We start from the raw sequence: 13,603 nt of genomic DNA on the forward strand, positions 1-13,603 counted from the left end.
GCACTCCCACTCCCCCTGCTGATGGGAGTTGGTAGTGCAGTGAAGTCTAACTTGTCTGCTTGATCTCACCGTATGGGTAACTACTGGTAACGTCACGCCTTAGTCCTTGGCTACACATACATGTCAGATTTTAATGATATATTTATTGTTCTGGAAGCTTTAAGGGGCGGAGTTTTATAAAACAAAATGTATTTTTGCATAAATCTGAAGTTGGATTTCCATTGTGGAAGAACTTCCCGATCTTTCTCATTACGTCTCATCCCTGGGAAATATGTTTGTGTTTGATTTTGTAGATGAAGATGATGGATGGTGGAGACCAAGATCTGACCGAACGAAGACTGGCTAAACGGGATCAACCCAAACCTTGTTGTCCATGCCGTGGCAGAAGACCAAAGGGATGTATGGTACGGTATAGGAGCTTACACTTCATTTCTGTGCCGTGTCTGAAGGCCGTCTTCTCTCACATCCGACCCTTCAATAAACTCCAATCCCTTCTCTCTCCTCAGCATTGCCCGGGATCGTGTGGATTGACGATGATGAATAGGTAGTCCGAATGTCACTGATATCTCTGCTCTACAATGCCGGAATACTGCAGAGCTGCGGATCGAATATATTAGACCCTCCCCAAGAAATACAGCCCTGAAGAAGCGAGAGGCAATTCCTTTGAAACGCGTTGGCTCTACTTATTTACTTTTATCTTCAATAAACAACTATAAAATTCATCAAGTGAGACTTTTTTTTTAGGATATCAGAATGCTCCTCCTCTCCTCCATTCCCCGCACCCTGCCCTGTAACCCCCTCCTCTCCTCCATTCCCCGCACCCCGCCCTGTACACCCCCTCCTCTCCTCCATTCCCCGCACCCCGCCCTGTACACCCCCTCCTCTCCTCCATTCCCTGCACCCCGCCCTGTACACCCCCTCCTCTCCTCCATTCCCCGCACCCTGCCCTGTAACCCCCTCCTCTTCTCCATTCCCCGCACCCCGCCCTGTACACCCCCTCCTCTCCTCCATTCCCTGCACCCCGCCCTGTACACCCCCTCCTCTCCTCCATTCCCCGCACCCCGCCCTGTACACCCCTCCTCTCCTCCATTCCCTGCACCCCGCCCTGTACACCCCCTCCTCTCCTCCATTCCCTGCACCCCGCCCTGTACACCCCCTCCTCTCCTCCATTCCCCGCACCCCGCCCTGTACACCCCTCCTCTCCTCCATTCCCTGCACCCCGCCCTGTACACCCCCTCCTCTCCTCCATACCCTGCCCTGTACACCCCCCTCCTCTCCTCCATTCCCCACACCCCGCCCTGTACACCCCCTCCTCTCCTCCATTCCCCGCACCCCGCCCTGTACACCCCTCCTCACCTCCATTCCCCACACCCCGCCCTGTACACCCCCTCCTCTCCTCCATTCCCTGCACCCCGCCCTGTACACCCCCTCCTCTCCTCCATTCCCTGCACCCCGCCCTGTACACCCCCTCCTCTCCTTCATTCCCTGCACCCCGCCTTGTACACCCCCTCCTCTCCTCCATTCCCCGCACCCTGCCCTGTGCACCCCCTCCTCTCCTCCATTCCCCGCACCCCGCCCTGTACACCCCCTCCTCTCCTCCATTCCCCGCACCCCGCCCTGTACACCCCCTCCTCTCCTCCATTCCCCGCACCCCGCCCTGTACACCCCCTCCTCTCCTCCATTCCCTGCACCCCGCCCTGTACACCCCCTCCTCTCCTTCATTCCCTGCACCCCGCCCTGTACACCCCCTCCTCTCCTCCATTCCCTGCACCCCACCCTGTACACCCCCTCCTCTCCTCCATTCCCCGCACCCCGCCCTGTACACCCCCTCCTCTCCTCCATTCCCTGCACCCCGCCCTGTACACCCCCTCCTCTCCTCCATTCCCTGCACCCCGCCCTGTACACCCCCTCCTCTCCTTCATTCCCTGCACCCCGCCCTGTACACCCCCTCCTCTCCTCCATTCCCTGCACCCCACCCTGTACACCCCCTCCTCTCCTCCATTCCCCGCACCCCGCCCTGTACACCCCCTCCTCTCCTCCATTCCCTGCACCCCGCCCTGTACACCCCCTCCTCTCCTCCATTCCCTGCACCCCGCCCTGTACACCCCCTCCTCTCCTTCATTCCCTGCACCCCGCCTTGTACACCCCCTCCTCTCCTCCATTCCCTGCACCCCGCCCTGTACACCCCCTCCTCTCCTCTATTCCCCGCACCCTGCCCTGTGCACCCCCTCCTCTCCTCCATTCCCCGCACCCCGCCCTGTACACCCCCTCCTCTCCTCCATTCCCTGCACCCCGCCCTGTACACCCCCTCCTCTCCTCCATTCCCTGCACCCCGCCCTGTACACCCCTCCTCTCCTTCATTCCCTGCACCCCGCCTTGTACACCCCCTCCTCTACTCCATTCCCTGCACCCCGCCCTGTACACCCCCTCCTCTCCTCTGTTCCCCGCACCCTGCCCTGTACACCCCCTCCTCTCCTCCATTCCCCGCACCCCGCCCTGTACACCCCTCCTCTCCTCCATTCCCCACACCCCGCCCTGTACACCCCCTCCTCTCCTCCATTCCCTGCACCCCGCCCTGTACACCCCCTCCTCTCCTTCATTCCCTGCACCCCGCCTTGTACACCCCCTCCTCTCCTCCATTCCCTGCACCCCGCCCTGTACACCCCCTCCTCTCCTCTATTCCCCGCACCCTGCCCTGTGCACCCCCTCCTCTCCTCCATTCCCCGCACCCCGCCCTGTACACCCCTTCTCTCCTCCATTCCCCGCACCCCGCCCTGTACACCCCCTCCTCTCCTCCATTCCCTGCACCCCGCCCTGTACACCCCCTCCTCTCCTCCATTCCCTGCACCCCGCCCTGTACACCCCCTCCTCTCCTTCATTCCCTGCACCCCGCCTTGTACACCCCCTCCTCTCCTCCATTCCCTGCACCCCGCCCTGTACACCCCCTCCTCTCCTCTATTCCCCGCACCCTGCCCTGTGCACCCCCTCCTCTCCTCCATTCCCCGCACCCCGCCCTGTACACCCCTCCTCTCCTCCATTCCCCGCACCCCGCCCTGTACACCCCCTCCTCTCCTCCATTCCCCGCACCCCGCCCTGTACACCCCCTCCTCTCCTTCATTCCCTGCACCCCGCCTTGTACACCCCCTCCTCTCCTCCATTCCCTGCACCCCGCCCTGTACACCCCCTCCTCCCCTTCATTCCCTGCACCTCACCCTGTACAACTCCTCCTCTCCTCCATTCCCTGCACCCTGCCCTGTACACCCCCTCCTCTCCTCCATTCCCTGCACCCCGCCCTGTACATCCCCTCCTCTCCTTCATTCCCTGCACCCTGTCCTGTCCATTCCGAACCCAAGACAGCTATCGACACTCCACAATCCGGCAGACGAACCCCAATAACGAGACACAGCTCTGTTTGAGGTTCAAATGAATAGACACTTTAATGAGAAACTCAGGCTCTTTTATACAGTCAGCAACCAAAAACGAACAATGACTGAACTCCACCCACATCATGACACAAGGAGCCAATGACTGAACTCCACCCACAGCATGACACAAGGAGCTCAATACACATCTTTTGGGTAGACTTCCTGGCACCAGGTCTGACATAATTAACATGAGCTAATTAACTAATCATTTGATAAGTCAGACTTTAGTCTGTGCTAACTCACAATCCACATTTATCATCAATAGAAATTTCACACAATACAGTGTCCATTAGCATAACACCAGGGAAAGGTTCTTAGGAGCCATCCTAGGTTCATTTACATCACAGTAGCAGACTTAGGCCCGGATTCACGTAGAATGGCGTATCTTTGTGCGGGCGTAACGTATCCTATTTACGTTACGCCTCCGCAACTTTAACAGGCAAATGCCGTATTCTCAAAAGAAAGTTGCGGCGGCGTAGCGTAAATAGGCCGGCATAAGCCCGCCTAATACAAATTGTGAAGAGGTGGGCGTGTGTTATTTAAATTAACCATGACCCGACGTGATTGACGTTTTTCACGAACGGCGCATGCGCCGTCCATGGAATATCCCAGTGTGCATTGCTCCAAAGTACGCCGCAAGGACGTATTGGTTTCGACGTGAACGTAAATGACGTCCAGCCCCATTCACAGACGACTTACCCAAACAACGTAAAATTTTTAAACTTTGACGCGGGAACGACGGCCATACTTAACATTGGTACGCCGCATGTACGCCACCATATAGCAGGGGTAACTTTACGCCAGGAAAAGTCAAACGTAAACGTCGTATCTGTACTGCGTCGGCCGGGCGTACGTTCGTGAATTCGCGTATCTAGCTGATTTACATATTTCTAGGCGTAAATCAGCGTACACACCCCTAGCGGCCAGCGTAAATATGCAGTTAAGATCCAATGGCGTAAGAGACTTACGCCGGTCGGATCTAATAGAAATCTATGCGTAACTGATTCTATGAATCAGGCGCATAGATACGAGGGCTCAGACTCAGAGATACGACGGCGTATCTCCTTTGTGAATCTGGGCCATAATGTTTTGGGGTTCTGAGTAATTTTCGAGCAAATGATATTTACATGAAGGAGAGAAGGGCTACAATTGGCTCGGTATGGAAGGGGTTAATGGCGTGTTTTTATTTGGACACAATAAAGTTTGGTTCTATATATTGTTGTGAGAGGTTTTCTCCGAGGTGTAAACAAAGGTGTAAACAAAGGTGTAAACAAAACAAAAACTCCCCTCCAGAGTCCTCAGTCCTGATGTGAGCAGTGGTGGGATGTTGGGAGAAGTTATGTACCGTAAATAAAAAATATCTTTGATGGGTGGGTGTTAGTCTGGAGGAGTGGGGGTCCTAGCCACTGGATGACTACGATACGTGTATATATATATATATATATATATATATATATATATAGTCATCAACCTATATATGTTGCATCTTGCAAGTGGTTTTCCAGGGTATGGATGAAGCTATCAGCCGTAACTCCCGGGCCTCTCTAACTTGTGTGTCTTTCCAGAAGGGTCTTGTATTAAAGGGTCTCTCCCCTAGGTGTCTTTCAAGAGGAGATTTGTGTTGAGGGGTCTCTCCCCTGGATGTCTTTCCAGAGGGGTCTCGTACTTAGGGGTTCCTCCCCTGGACATCTCCCCAGAGGGGTTTTTCTGTTGAGGGGTCTCTCCCCTGGATGTCCATCCAGAGGGGGTCTCGTACTGAGGGGTCTCTCCCCTGGATGTCTTTCCAGAGGGGTTTTTCTGTTGAGGGGTCTCTCCCCTGGATGTCCTTCCAGAGGGGGTCTTGTACTGAGGGGTCTCTCCCCTGGATGTCTTTCCAGAGGGGTTTTTGTGTTGAGGGGTCTCTTCCCTGGATGTCTTCCCAGAGGGGTTTTTGTGTTGAGGGGTCTTTCCAGAGGGGTCTCGTACTGAGGGGTTTCTCCCCTGGACATCTCCCCGGAGGGGTTTTTGTGTTGAGGGGTCTCTCCCCTGGATGTCTTTCCAGAGGGGTCTCGTACTGAGGGGTTTCTCCCCTGGATGTCTTTCCAGAGGGGTTTTTGTGTTAAGGGGTCTCTCCCCTGGATGTCTTTCCAGAGGGGGTCTCGTACTGAGGGGTTCCTCCCCTGGACATCTCCCCAGAGGGGTTTTGTGTTGAGGGGTCTCTCCCCTGGATATCTTTCCAGAGGGGTCTCGTACTGAGGGGTCTCTCCCCTGGACATCTCCCCAGAGGGGTTTTTGTGTTGAGGGGTCTCTCCCCTGGATATCTTTCCAGAGGGGTCTCGTACTGAGGGGTTTCTCCCCTTGACATCTCCCCAGAGGGGTTTTTGTGTTGAGGGGTCTCTCCCCTGAATGTATTTCCAGAGGGGTCTCGTACTGAGGGGTTCCTCCCCTGGACATCTCCTCAGAGGGGTCTCGTACTGAGGGGTCTCTCCCCTGGATGTCTTTCCAGAGGGGTCTCGTACTGAGGGGTTCCTCCCCTGGACATCTCCCCAGAGGGGTCTCGTACTGAGGGGTTCCTCCCCTGGACATCTCCCCAGAGGGGTTTTTGTGTTGAGGGGTCTCTCCCCTGGATATCTTTCCAGAGGGGGTCTCGTACTGAGGGGTTCCTCCCCTGGACATCTCCCCAGAGGGGTTTTGTGTTGAGGGGTCTCTCCCCTGGATATCTTTCCAGAGGGGTCTCGTACTGAGGGGTTCCTCCCCTGGATGTCTTTCCAGAGGGGGTCTCGTACTGAGGGGTTACTCCCCTGGACATCTCCCCAGAGGGGTTTTGTGTTGCGGGGTCTCTCCCCTGGATGTCTTTCCAGAGGGGTCTCGTACTGAGGGGTTCCTCCCCTGGATGTCTTTCCAGAGAGGGTCTCGTACTGAGGGGTTACTCCCCTGGACATCTCCCCAGAGGGGTTTTGTGTTGCGGGGTCTCTCCCCTGGATGTCTTTCCAGAGGGGTCTCGTACTGAGGGGTTCCTCCCCTGGACATCTCCCCAGAGGGGTTTTGTGTTGAGGGGTCTCTCCCCTGGATATCTTTCCAGAGGGGTCTCGTACTGAGGGGTTCCTCCCCTGGATGTCTTTCCAGAGGGGGTCTCGTACTGAGGGGTTACTCCCCTGGACATCTCCCCAGAGGGGTTTTGTGTTGCGGGGTCTCTCCCCTGGATGTCTTTCCAGAGGGGTCTCGTACTGAGGGGTTCCTCCCCTGTACATCTCCCCAGAGGGGTTTTGTGTTGCGGGGTCTCTCCCCTGGATATCTTTCCAGAGGGGGTCTCGTACTGAGGGGTTCCCCCCCTGGACATCTCCCCAGAGGGGTCTCGTACTGAGGGGTTCCTCCCCTGGGTGTCTTTCCAGAGGGGGTCTCGTACTGAGGGGTTCCTCCCCTGGATGTCTTTCCAGAGGGGGTCTCGTACTGAGGGGTTACTCCCCTGGACATCTCCCCAGAGGGGTTTTGTGTTGCGGGGTCTCCCCCTGGACATCTCCCCAGAGGGGTCTCGTACTGAGGGGTTCCTCCCCTGGACATCTCCCCAGGGGGGCTTTGTGTTGCGGGGTCTCTCCCCTGGATATCTTTCCAGAGGGGTCTCGTACTGAGGGGTTCCCCCCCTGGACATCTCCCCAGAGGGGTTTTGTGTTGCGGGGTCTCCCCCTCAGGGAAGTTTCTCCAGGATGCTGGAATGATTGAGGATCCAAACGTTGCCTCAGAGTTGATCCTCCAGTTCCCGGTTTGTAGAAGTGAGGAGTGATCAGGAAGAGATCCACACAGGATCCTTCTCCGCTCTCCTGCCCTAGGAAGACCAAGTCAGGATAATATTATTGGAGACAACGAAGGAGCCGCATTCCCCCGCCGTCCAGCATAGACCGGGAACTCTACAATTCCCATCCAATCTTCATGTCATCACCCAGAAGAGAACATCTGTTTCCTGCCCAATTCCGGGAGCTTTTGTTCCAAGTTTTGTGACGTCTTCAATCAGCTCTGGATTTCCATAAATCCTCTGCAGCCCCCCGATGTCTGAACTCCCCTCTCCCTTCAGGGGCTGGAAGGGGGAGGGGGAGAGAAGAGACACATTTAAACTTTTTCCCCCCCAGGCTTGTTTTCCACATTCTCCATCCAACAACTTCTTCGGACACTCCGTTTCCTACCCCCCCAAGATGGGCCAAGGTGGGCAGGTTTGAATATAGGCCACAATTAGGGCAGATATTATTGTCTACATCCAACTGCACTCCTTGGGCCCCTGACCTTGTCACCCTTTGTCGTCAAGAGGGGGAAAAAAATCCAAATTTCGGGTTGTCACCATAACAGGAGTAGAGGGGAAATCTTTCTGAAGCCCGGAACATTCCATCAGAGAAAACGGAGGAGCTTGAGAGAGGAAGGACTTCCCTTGACTTTTGATGGATCTCCTGGGCACATATTCTTTAAATACCCCTCCCCCCACCAATATCCCCCCAAATTCTACACCTAAGCCTGGTACACAATATGGGCAGAAAAAGGGCGGTTCAACAGAAACCGGCCAACATTCGGTCAACAACCAGCTGCTGTCTGCCAAGTCACTGCCGCCTGCCGCCTACCCAGCCCGGGTCTGCTGCTCTTGCCACCATCTGCTGGTCCAACCATCCAGCTCAACTCTGGAAGATCATCCCGGCGGCACTCACACCTTGCCGTGCTCTCGTGGCCAGTGTCGCAACATCAGCGGCCCCTGAGCCGGGGCTATACGAGAGGCCTCACTCTAGACGTCAGGCTCTGCCACAAGGTGCGTGGCACCTACAGTACGTCCCCACAGGAATTCAATCTGGTTCTCTTGGACCTTCAGAGACCACCATTCAAACCTAATAGCAGGGGCGTTGCTAGGTGGCAAAAAGACCAGAGACTTTAGTCCGAAGCCCCAGGCCTGGAGGGGGGGGGGGGATGGTGATTTTTTTTTTGGCTGGCCTGTGACCTACCTGACCTACATACACTGACAGTAGTGACCTACATACAGTGACCTACCTGACATACACTGACCCACCTACACTGACCTACCTGACCTGCCCTTCATTTTGCATGTTTCAGTCATGTCCATCCTTTCCCTGCTTTCCTCCAGACTGTACATGTTACATCCCTGAAGTCTCTCCTGATTTTATCTCTCAAACCTTTCACTATGTTTGCTGCCGGTCTCTCCGGACTCCTTCTATCTTCTATCTTTCTGTGAGTGAGGTCCCCAGAACTTCCATAGATGTTTGGAGAACCCGTCTTCATCCCGTACAGATCCCGACGTTGGAATGAATCCGGAGTGCGGCTGTCCAGACCTTCCCTCTACTAACTTTGTATCTCATAATATAAACATCCATCAATTTCCGCCTCCGCCATTCCCATCCCTCCGCCATTCCCATCGCTCCACCATTCCCATCGCTCCACCATTCCCATCGCTCCACCATTCCCATCGCTCCACCAATGCGATAACAACTCAACTCCGCACAATGCGAAAACAAATACCAATAATAAGAATAGGGGAGGAATTAGGAAGGGGCCGGGGGAGGGGACAGGGATGTAGATGAACTTCTATCAGCACTGTGAAGCAGATAGGCAGTCCCAGGAAGAGGGGAGGGGGAGGGCCACACATTGTACGTCTTTCTGTCTTGTTGCTGTAGTGAGGATCAGTGATGAGGACTCTGCTGATTTTGGGGGGTCTCGTCTGTGTGCTGCTGGTGACCCCATCTCATGGTGACCGGACGGAGTCCCGGGATGGAGGAGAGGTGAGTCCCCGGAACATTCCATCCACATCATAAGACCTTCTATAGACACAACTAGAAATGTCCATAGAGATCAATTCCTAGTTATCACCGAGCAATGTTCTGCAGATCTATAATGAGGACAATGTATCAATATGTATCTGTCATGTATGTATAATATTTACCATCTTCTTCACATCTCTAGAGAAGTCTTCACAATGTATTTCTTTTTTCCAGTATAATATCTTTCTTTCTATTTCTATCTATATTTTTGTTTTTTGTATTTCATTATTATAATATCTTTCTTTCTAAATCTGCTGTGTCTTTCTTTCTTTCTTTCTTTTGTTTATTTCTTTATCTTTCTTTTCTTTTCTTTCATCATTATAATATATTCCTTTCTATATCTACATTATCTCTTTGTGTTTTTCTTTCTTTCTTTTTCTTTTGTTTCTTTCTTTTTTTTTCTTTCTTTCTTTCTTTTTTTCTTTCTTTCTAATTTGTTCTCTTTCTTTCTTTCTTCTTTATTTTCTTTCTTTCTTTCATTCTTCCTTTCCATCTTTTTTCTTTCTTTCCTTCTTTCTTTTTCTTTCTAATTGTTTTTCTTTCTTTATTTCTCCTTATCTATCCTTTTCTTTATTTTCTTTACTTTTCTTTGTCCATTATAGTATTCTATCTATCTTTTTATTTTAGTTTTATCATCATTATAATATCTACTGTATCTTTCTCTTTCTTTCTTAATCTCTCTTTTCTTTCTTTCTCTCTCTTTCTTTCTTTCTTTCTTTCTTTCTTTCTTTCTTTCTTTCTTTCTTTCTTTCTTTTTCTTTTCCCTTTCTTTCTTATTATCTTTTTTCTTTCTTTTCTTTCTTTCTTTCTTTCTTCCTTTATATATTTTTTCTTTCTTTCTCTTTATTTCTTTCTTCCTTTATATATTTTTTCTTTATTTCTCTTTCTTTCTTTCTTTCTTTATTCCTTCCTTTATATATTTTTTCTTTCTTTCTCTTTTTTTCTTTCTTTCTTTATATATTTTTTCTTTCTTCCTTTATATATTTTTTCTTTCTTCCTTTGTATATTTTTTCTATTTCTTTCTCTCGTTCTCTTCGCTCTCTCTCTCTCTCTCTCTCTCTCTCTCTCTCTTTCTTTCTTTCTCCTGATCTATCTATCTATCTATCTATCTATCTATCTATCTATCTATCTATCTATCTATCTATCTATCTATCTCTCTCTCTCTCTATCTGTCTGTCTGTCTGTCTGTCTGTCTGTCTGTCTGTCTGTCTGTCTATCTATCTATCTATCTATCTGTCTGTCTGTCTGTCTGTCTGTCTGTCTATCTATCTATCTATCTATCTATCTTTTTCTTTCTTTCTTTCCTTTTCTTTTAGAGAGGCAATCAAATTTTCCCCGGATCAACTTTACCTATAAATGTCACCCAGTTATATTCTGCACATCTAGGAAAGTATCCAGACCTTTCTTATAGCAATCTACTGATCTGTCCAGATCCACCTCTGGAGGGAGTCTGTTCTTTCTTTCTTTCTTTCTTTCTTTCTTTCTTTGTTGGCGTCAACACTCAACAGTTTGCAGAGCAACTACCACTACAAAGGGCAGACAGAACATTTACAATTCATTACAGGGGGATTAGGAGGACCAAACTCTCCTAATTACAATGAATGTGTTGGGGACGCACAATAGCTCTCCCCTCCCCCACTGTTAGGCTTTTCAGGATTTTACATTCCAAACTGATAAATCAAATACCTGAACCGTCACTTCCCCCCCATCAGTCACACATATCCCTCCTATAATACCCTCTATACAGGGAGACTGACATTGTTATGTCTGCACAGTACAAGACCCCCGGGGACACGTCCCGACACGCCGCCATTCCTCTCCTAAGGATTCATATATTTATTTTACTCTTTATTATGCAGCAACACGGACATACCTGTGGTTCTAACATGTTCTGTAGTGATGTACAGAGAACACCGAGCCAATCACATCAGACTCTATACAGAGGAGCTTACACTCTAATGCCCCCTCCCCCCCACAGTCACATCAGTCTCTGTACAGAGGAGCTTACACTCTAATGTCCCCTCCCCCCCACATCACATCAGTCTTTGTACAGAGGAGCTTACACTCCAATGTCCCCTCCTCCCCACAGTCACATCAGAGAGGAGCTTACACTCTAATGTCCCCTCCCCCCCACAGTCACATCAGTCTCTGTACAGAGGAGCTTACACTCTAATGTCCCCTCCCCCCACAGTCACATCAGTCTCTGTACAGAGGAGCTTACACTAGGGTTGCCACCTTTTCTTTAAGCCAAACCCGAACACCTTAGCGGCGCATGGCAATTTTTGTAGTATACACTATTCACTCACAGGGCCTCTGTTAGTAATCATGGGGCCCTTGTCCCCTAAGGGGGGAAAAGAGGTGGAGGAGGGAGGTGAGAAAGGGGGAGGTAAGGGGGTAAGAAGGCAGGTGAGAGAGGGGGTGAGAGAGGGAGAGGGGATTAAGGGTGTGAGCGGGAGTGGGGTGAGAGAGAGAAGGGGGCTGAGAGGGAGGAGGGGTGAGAGATAAAGGTGGTGAGAGAGGGGGTGGCCTGACAGAGAGGGGGTGTAGCTGACAGAGGGAGGGGGAGTAGCTGACAGGGAGGTGAAGTAGCTGACAGAGAGGGGGTATAGCTGACAGAGTGGTGGAGTATCTGACAGAGAGGGGGAGTATCTGACAGAGAGGAGGAGTAACTGACAGAAGGGGGGTAGCTGACAGAGATGGAGTATCTGACAGAGAGGGGGAGTATCTGACAGAAAGGGGGAGTATCTGACAGAGAGGGGGAGTAACTGACAGAGGGGGGGGGGTAGCTGACAGAGAGGGGGTGTAACTGACAAAGAGGAGGAGTAGCTGACAGAGAGGGGGAGTAGCTGACAGAGAGGGGGAGTAGCTGACAGAGGGGGGAGTAGCTGACAGAGGGGGGGAGTAGCTGACAGAGGGGGGAGTATCTGACAGAGGGGGGGAGTAACTGACAGAGAGGGGGAGTAGTTGACAGAGGGGGGAGTAACTGACAGGGGGGGTAGCTGACAGAGGGGGGAGTAACTGACAGAGGTGGGTAGCTGACAGAGGAGGGAGTAACTGACAGAGGGGGGAGTAACTGACAGAGGGGTGTAGCTGACAGAGGGCCGGTTACTGACAGAGGGGGGGTTACTGACAGAGGGGGAGTGGCTTACAGAGGGGGGAGTAGCTGACAGAGGTGGGTAGCTGACAGAGGGGGGAGTAACTGACAGAGGGGGGAGTAACTGACAGAGGGGTGTAGATGATAGAGGGGTGTAGCTGACAGAGGGGGGGTTACTGACAGAGGGGGAGTAGCTGACAGAGGGGGGAGTAGCTGACAGAGGGGGGAGTAACTGACAGAGGGGGTAGCTGACAGAGGGGGGAGTAACTGACAGAGTGGGGGTAGCTGACAGAGGGGGGTTATTGACAGAGGAGGAGTGGCTTACACAGGGGGAGTGGCTGACAGAGGGGGGAGTAACTGACAGAGAGGGGGGGTAGCTGACAGAGGGGGGAGTAACTGACAGAGGGGGGTAGCTGACAAAGGGGGGAGTAACTGACAGAGAGGGGGGTATCTGACAGAGGGGAGGTTCCTGACAGATGGGAAGTGGCTTACAGAGGGGGAGTTACTGACAGAGGGGGAGTGGCTTACAGAGAGGGATTGGCTTACAAAGGGTAGCTGACAGAGAGCGGCAGGCTAGCTGACAGAAGGGGGTGAGAGGGCAGATGAGAAAGATGAGGAGTGAGGACTCGAGGAGACACAGCAGAGCACTCAGCAGCACATGCCAGCCAGGCAAGGAGACGGGACTTCAGGCTGCCGCGATCATCCCAAAATTTTCTCAGTGATATAATTGGTTGTGTAGGAGGCAGGAGCCCCAATATGTTTCCAGGTGCCATTTATGGTAGTTGAAGGTCATGTTGGGGTTATCTTCTGTTTGAAGGATCTAATTGTTTCCATCATGGCTCCCATTGGCTTCCAAGTCTCACAACGTTCTAGTCTCACCGCCATCAACACCAAAATCTTCACCTGCACTTCCCACCAGTATGACCTCTCAACCCTGCCTGGTGAGGACCACAACTCCCATAGTCCCGCTCTACTTACATGATTACATCCTGGACCACCAGAACCCATAACCACATATTCCCTACTGGAATCTCTACAGCTAGCCAGTGCGGAGGTCATTTGCACTTCTCGGTTTCACCCAGAGTGCCTCCACCACAGCCAATCAGGAGACTGCTTTCCCAATCAGCACCTCCTAAAATGAGGAAGGGAGGTTTGCCTCGACATTTGGGCAGCATGCCTTGGTTGAGACCCGAGCTGTATCATTGTGCCCCCAGTGTTTTCCATGCCTGTAGCTTCAGTCTCCTCCATGCGTCCTGAGCCCAAGTGTTCTCCAGAGTCCGTGGGCCTCGGTGTGTTCC

At 52.1% G+C, this 13,603-nt stretch overlaps 1 protein-coding gene across 2 annotated transcripts in view; it reads left to right on the top strand.

Annotated features, from left to right (window-relative positions):
* LOC120941730 (serine/arginine repetitive matrix protein 1-like) overlaps window positions 1-13,603 on the top strand; it is a 137,463-nt gene that overhangs the window by 44,347 nt on the left and 79,513 nt on the right. Inside the window, exon 2 of one of the 2 annotated variants that reach the window (XM_040355354.1) lies at window positions 9,072-9,172. The exons of the other annotated variant lie outside the window; for it this stretch is intronic. Coding sequence (XP_040211288.1) covers window positions 9,080-9,172 — 93 coding nt within the window. The 5' untranslated portion in view covers window positions 9,072-9,079. The remainder of the gene's footprint in view (window positions 1-9,071; window positions 9,173-13,603) is intronic. 2 annotated transcript variants of the gene reach the window in all.

The sequence above is a fragment of the Rana temporaria genome, chromosome 5, assembly GCF_905171775.1.
Source record: "Rana temporaria chromosome 5, aRanTem1.1, whole genome shotgun sequence".
NCBI lineage: Eukaryota > Metazoa > Chordata > Amphibia > Anura > Ranidae > Rana > Rana temporaria.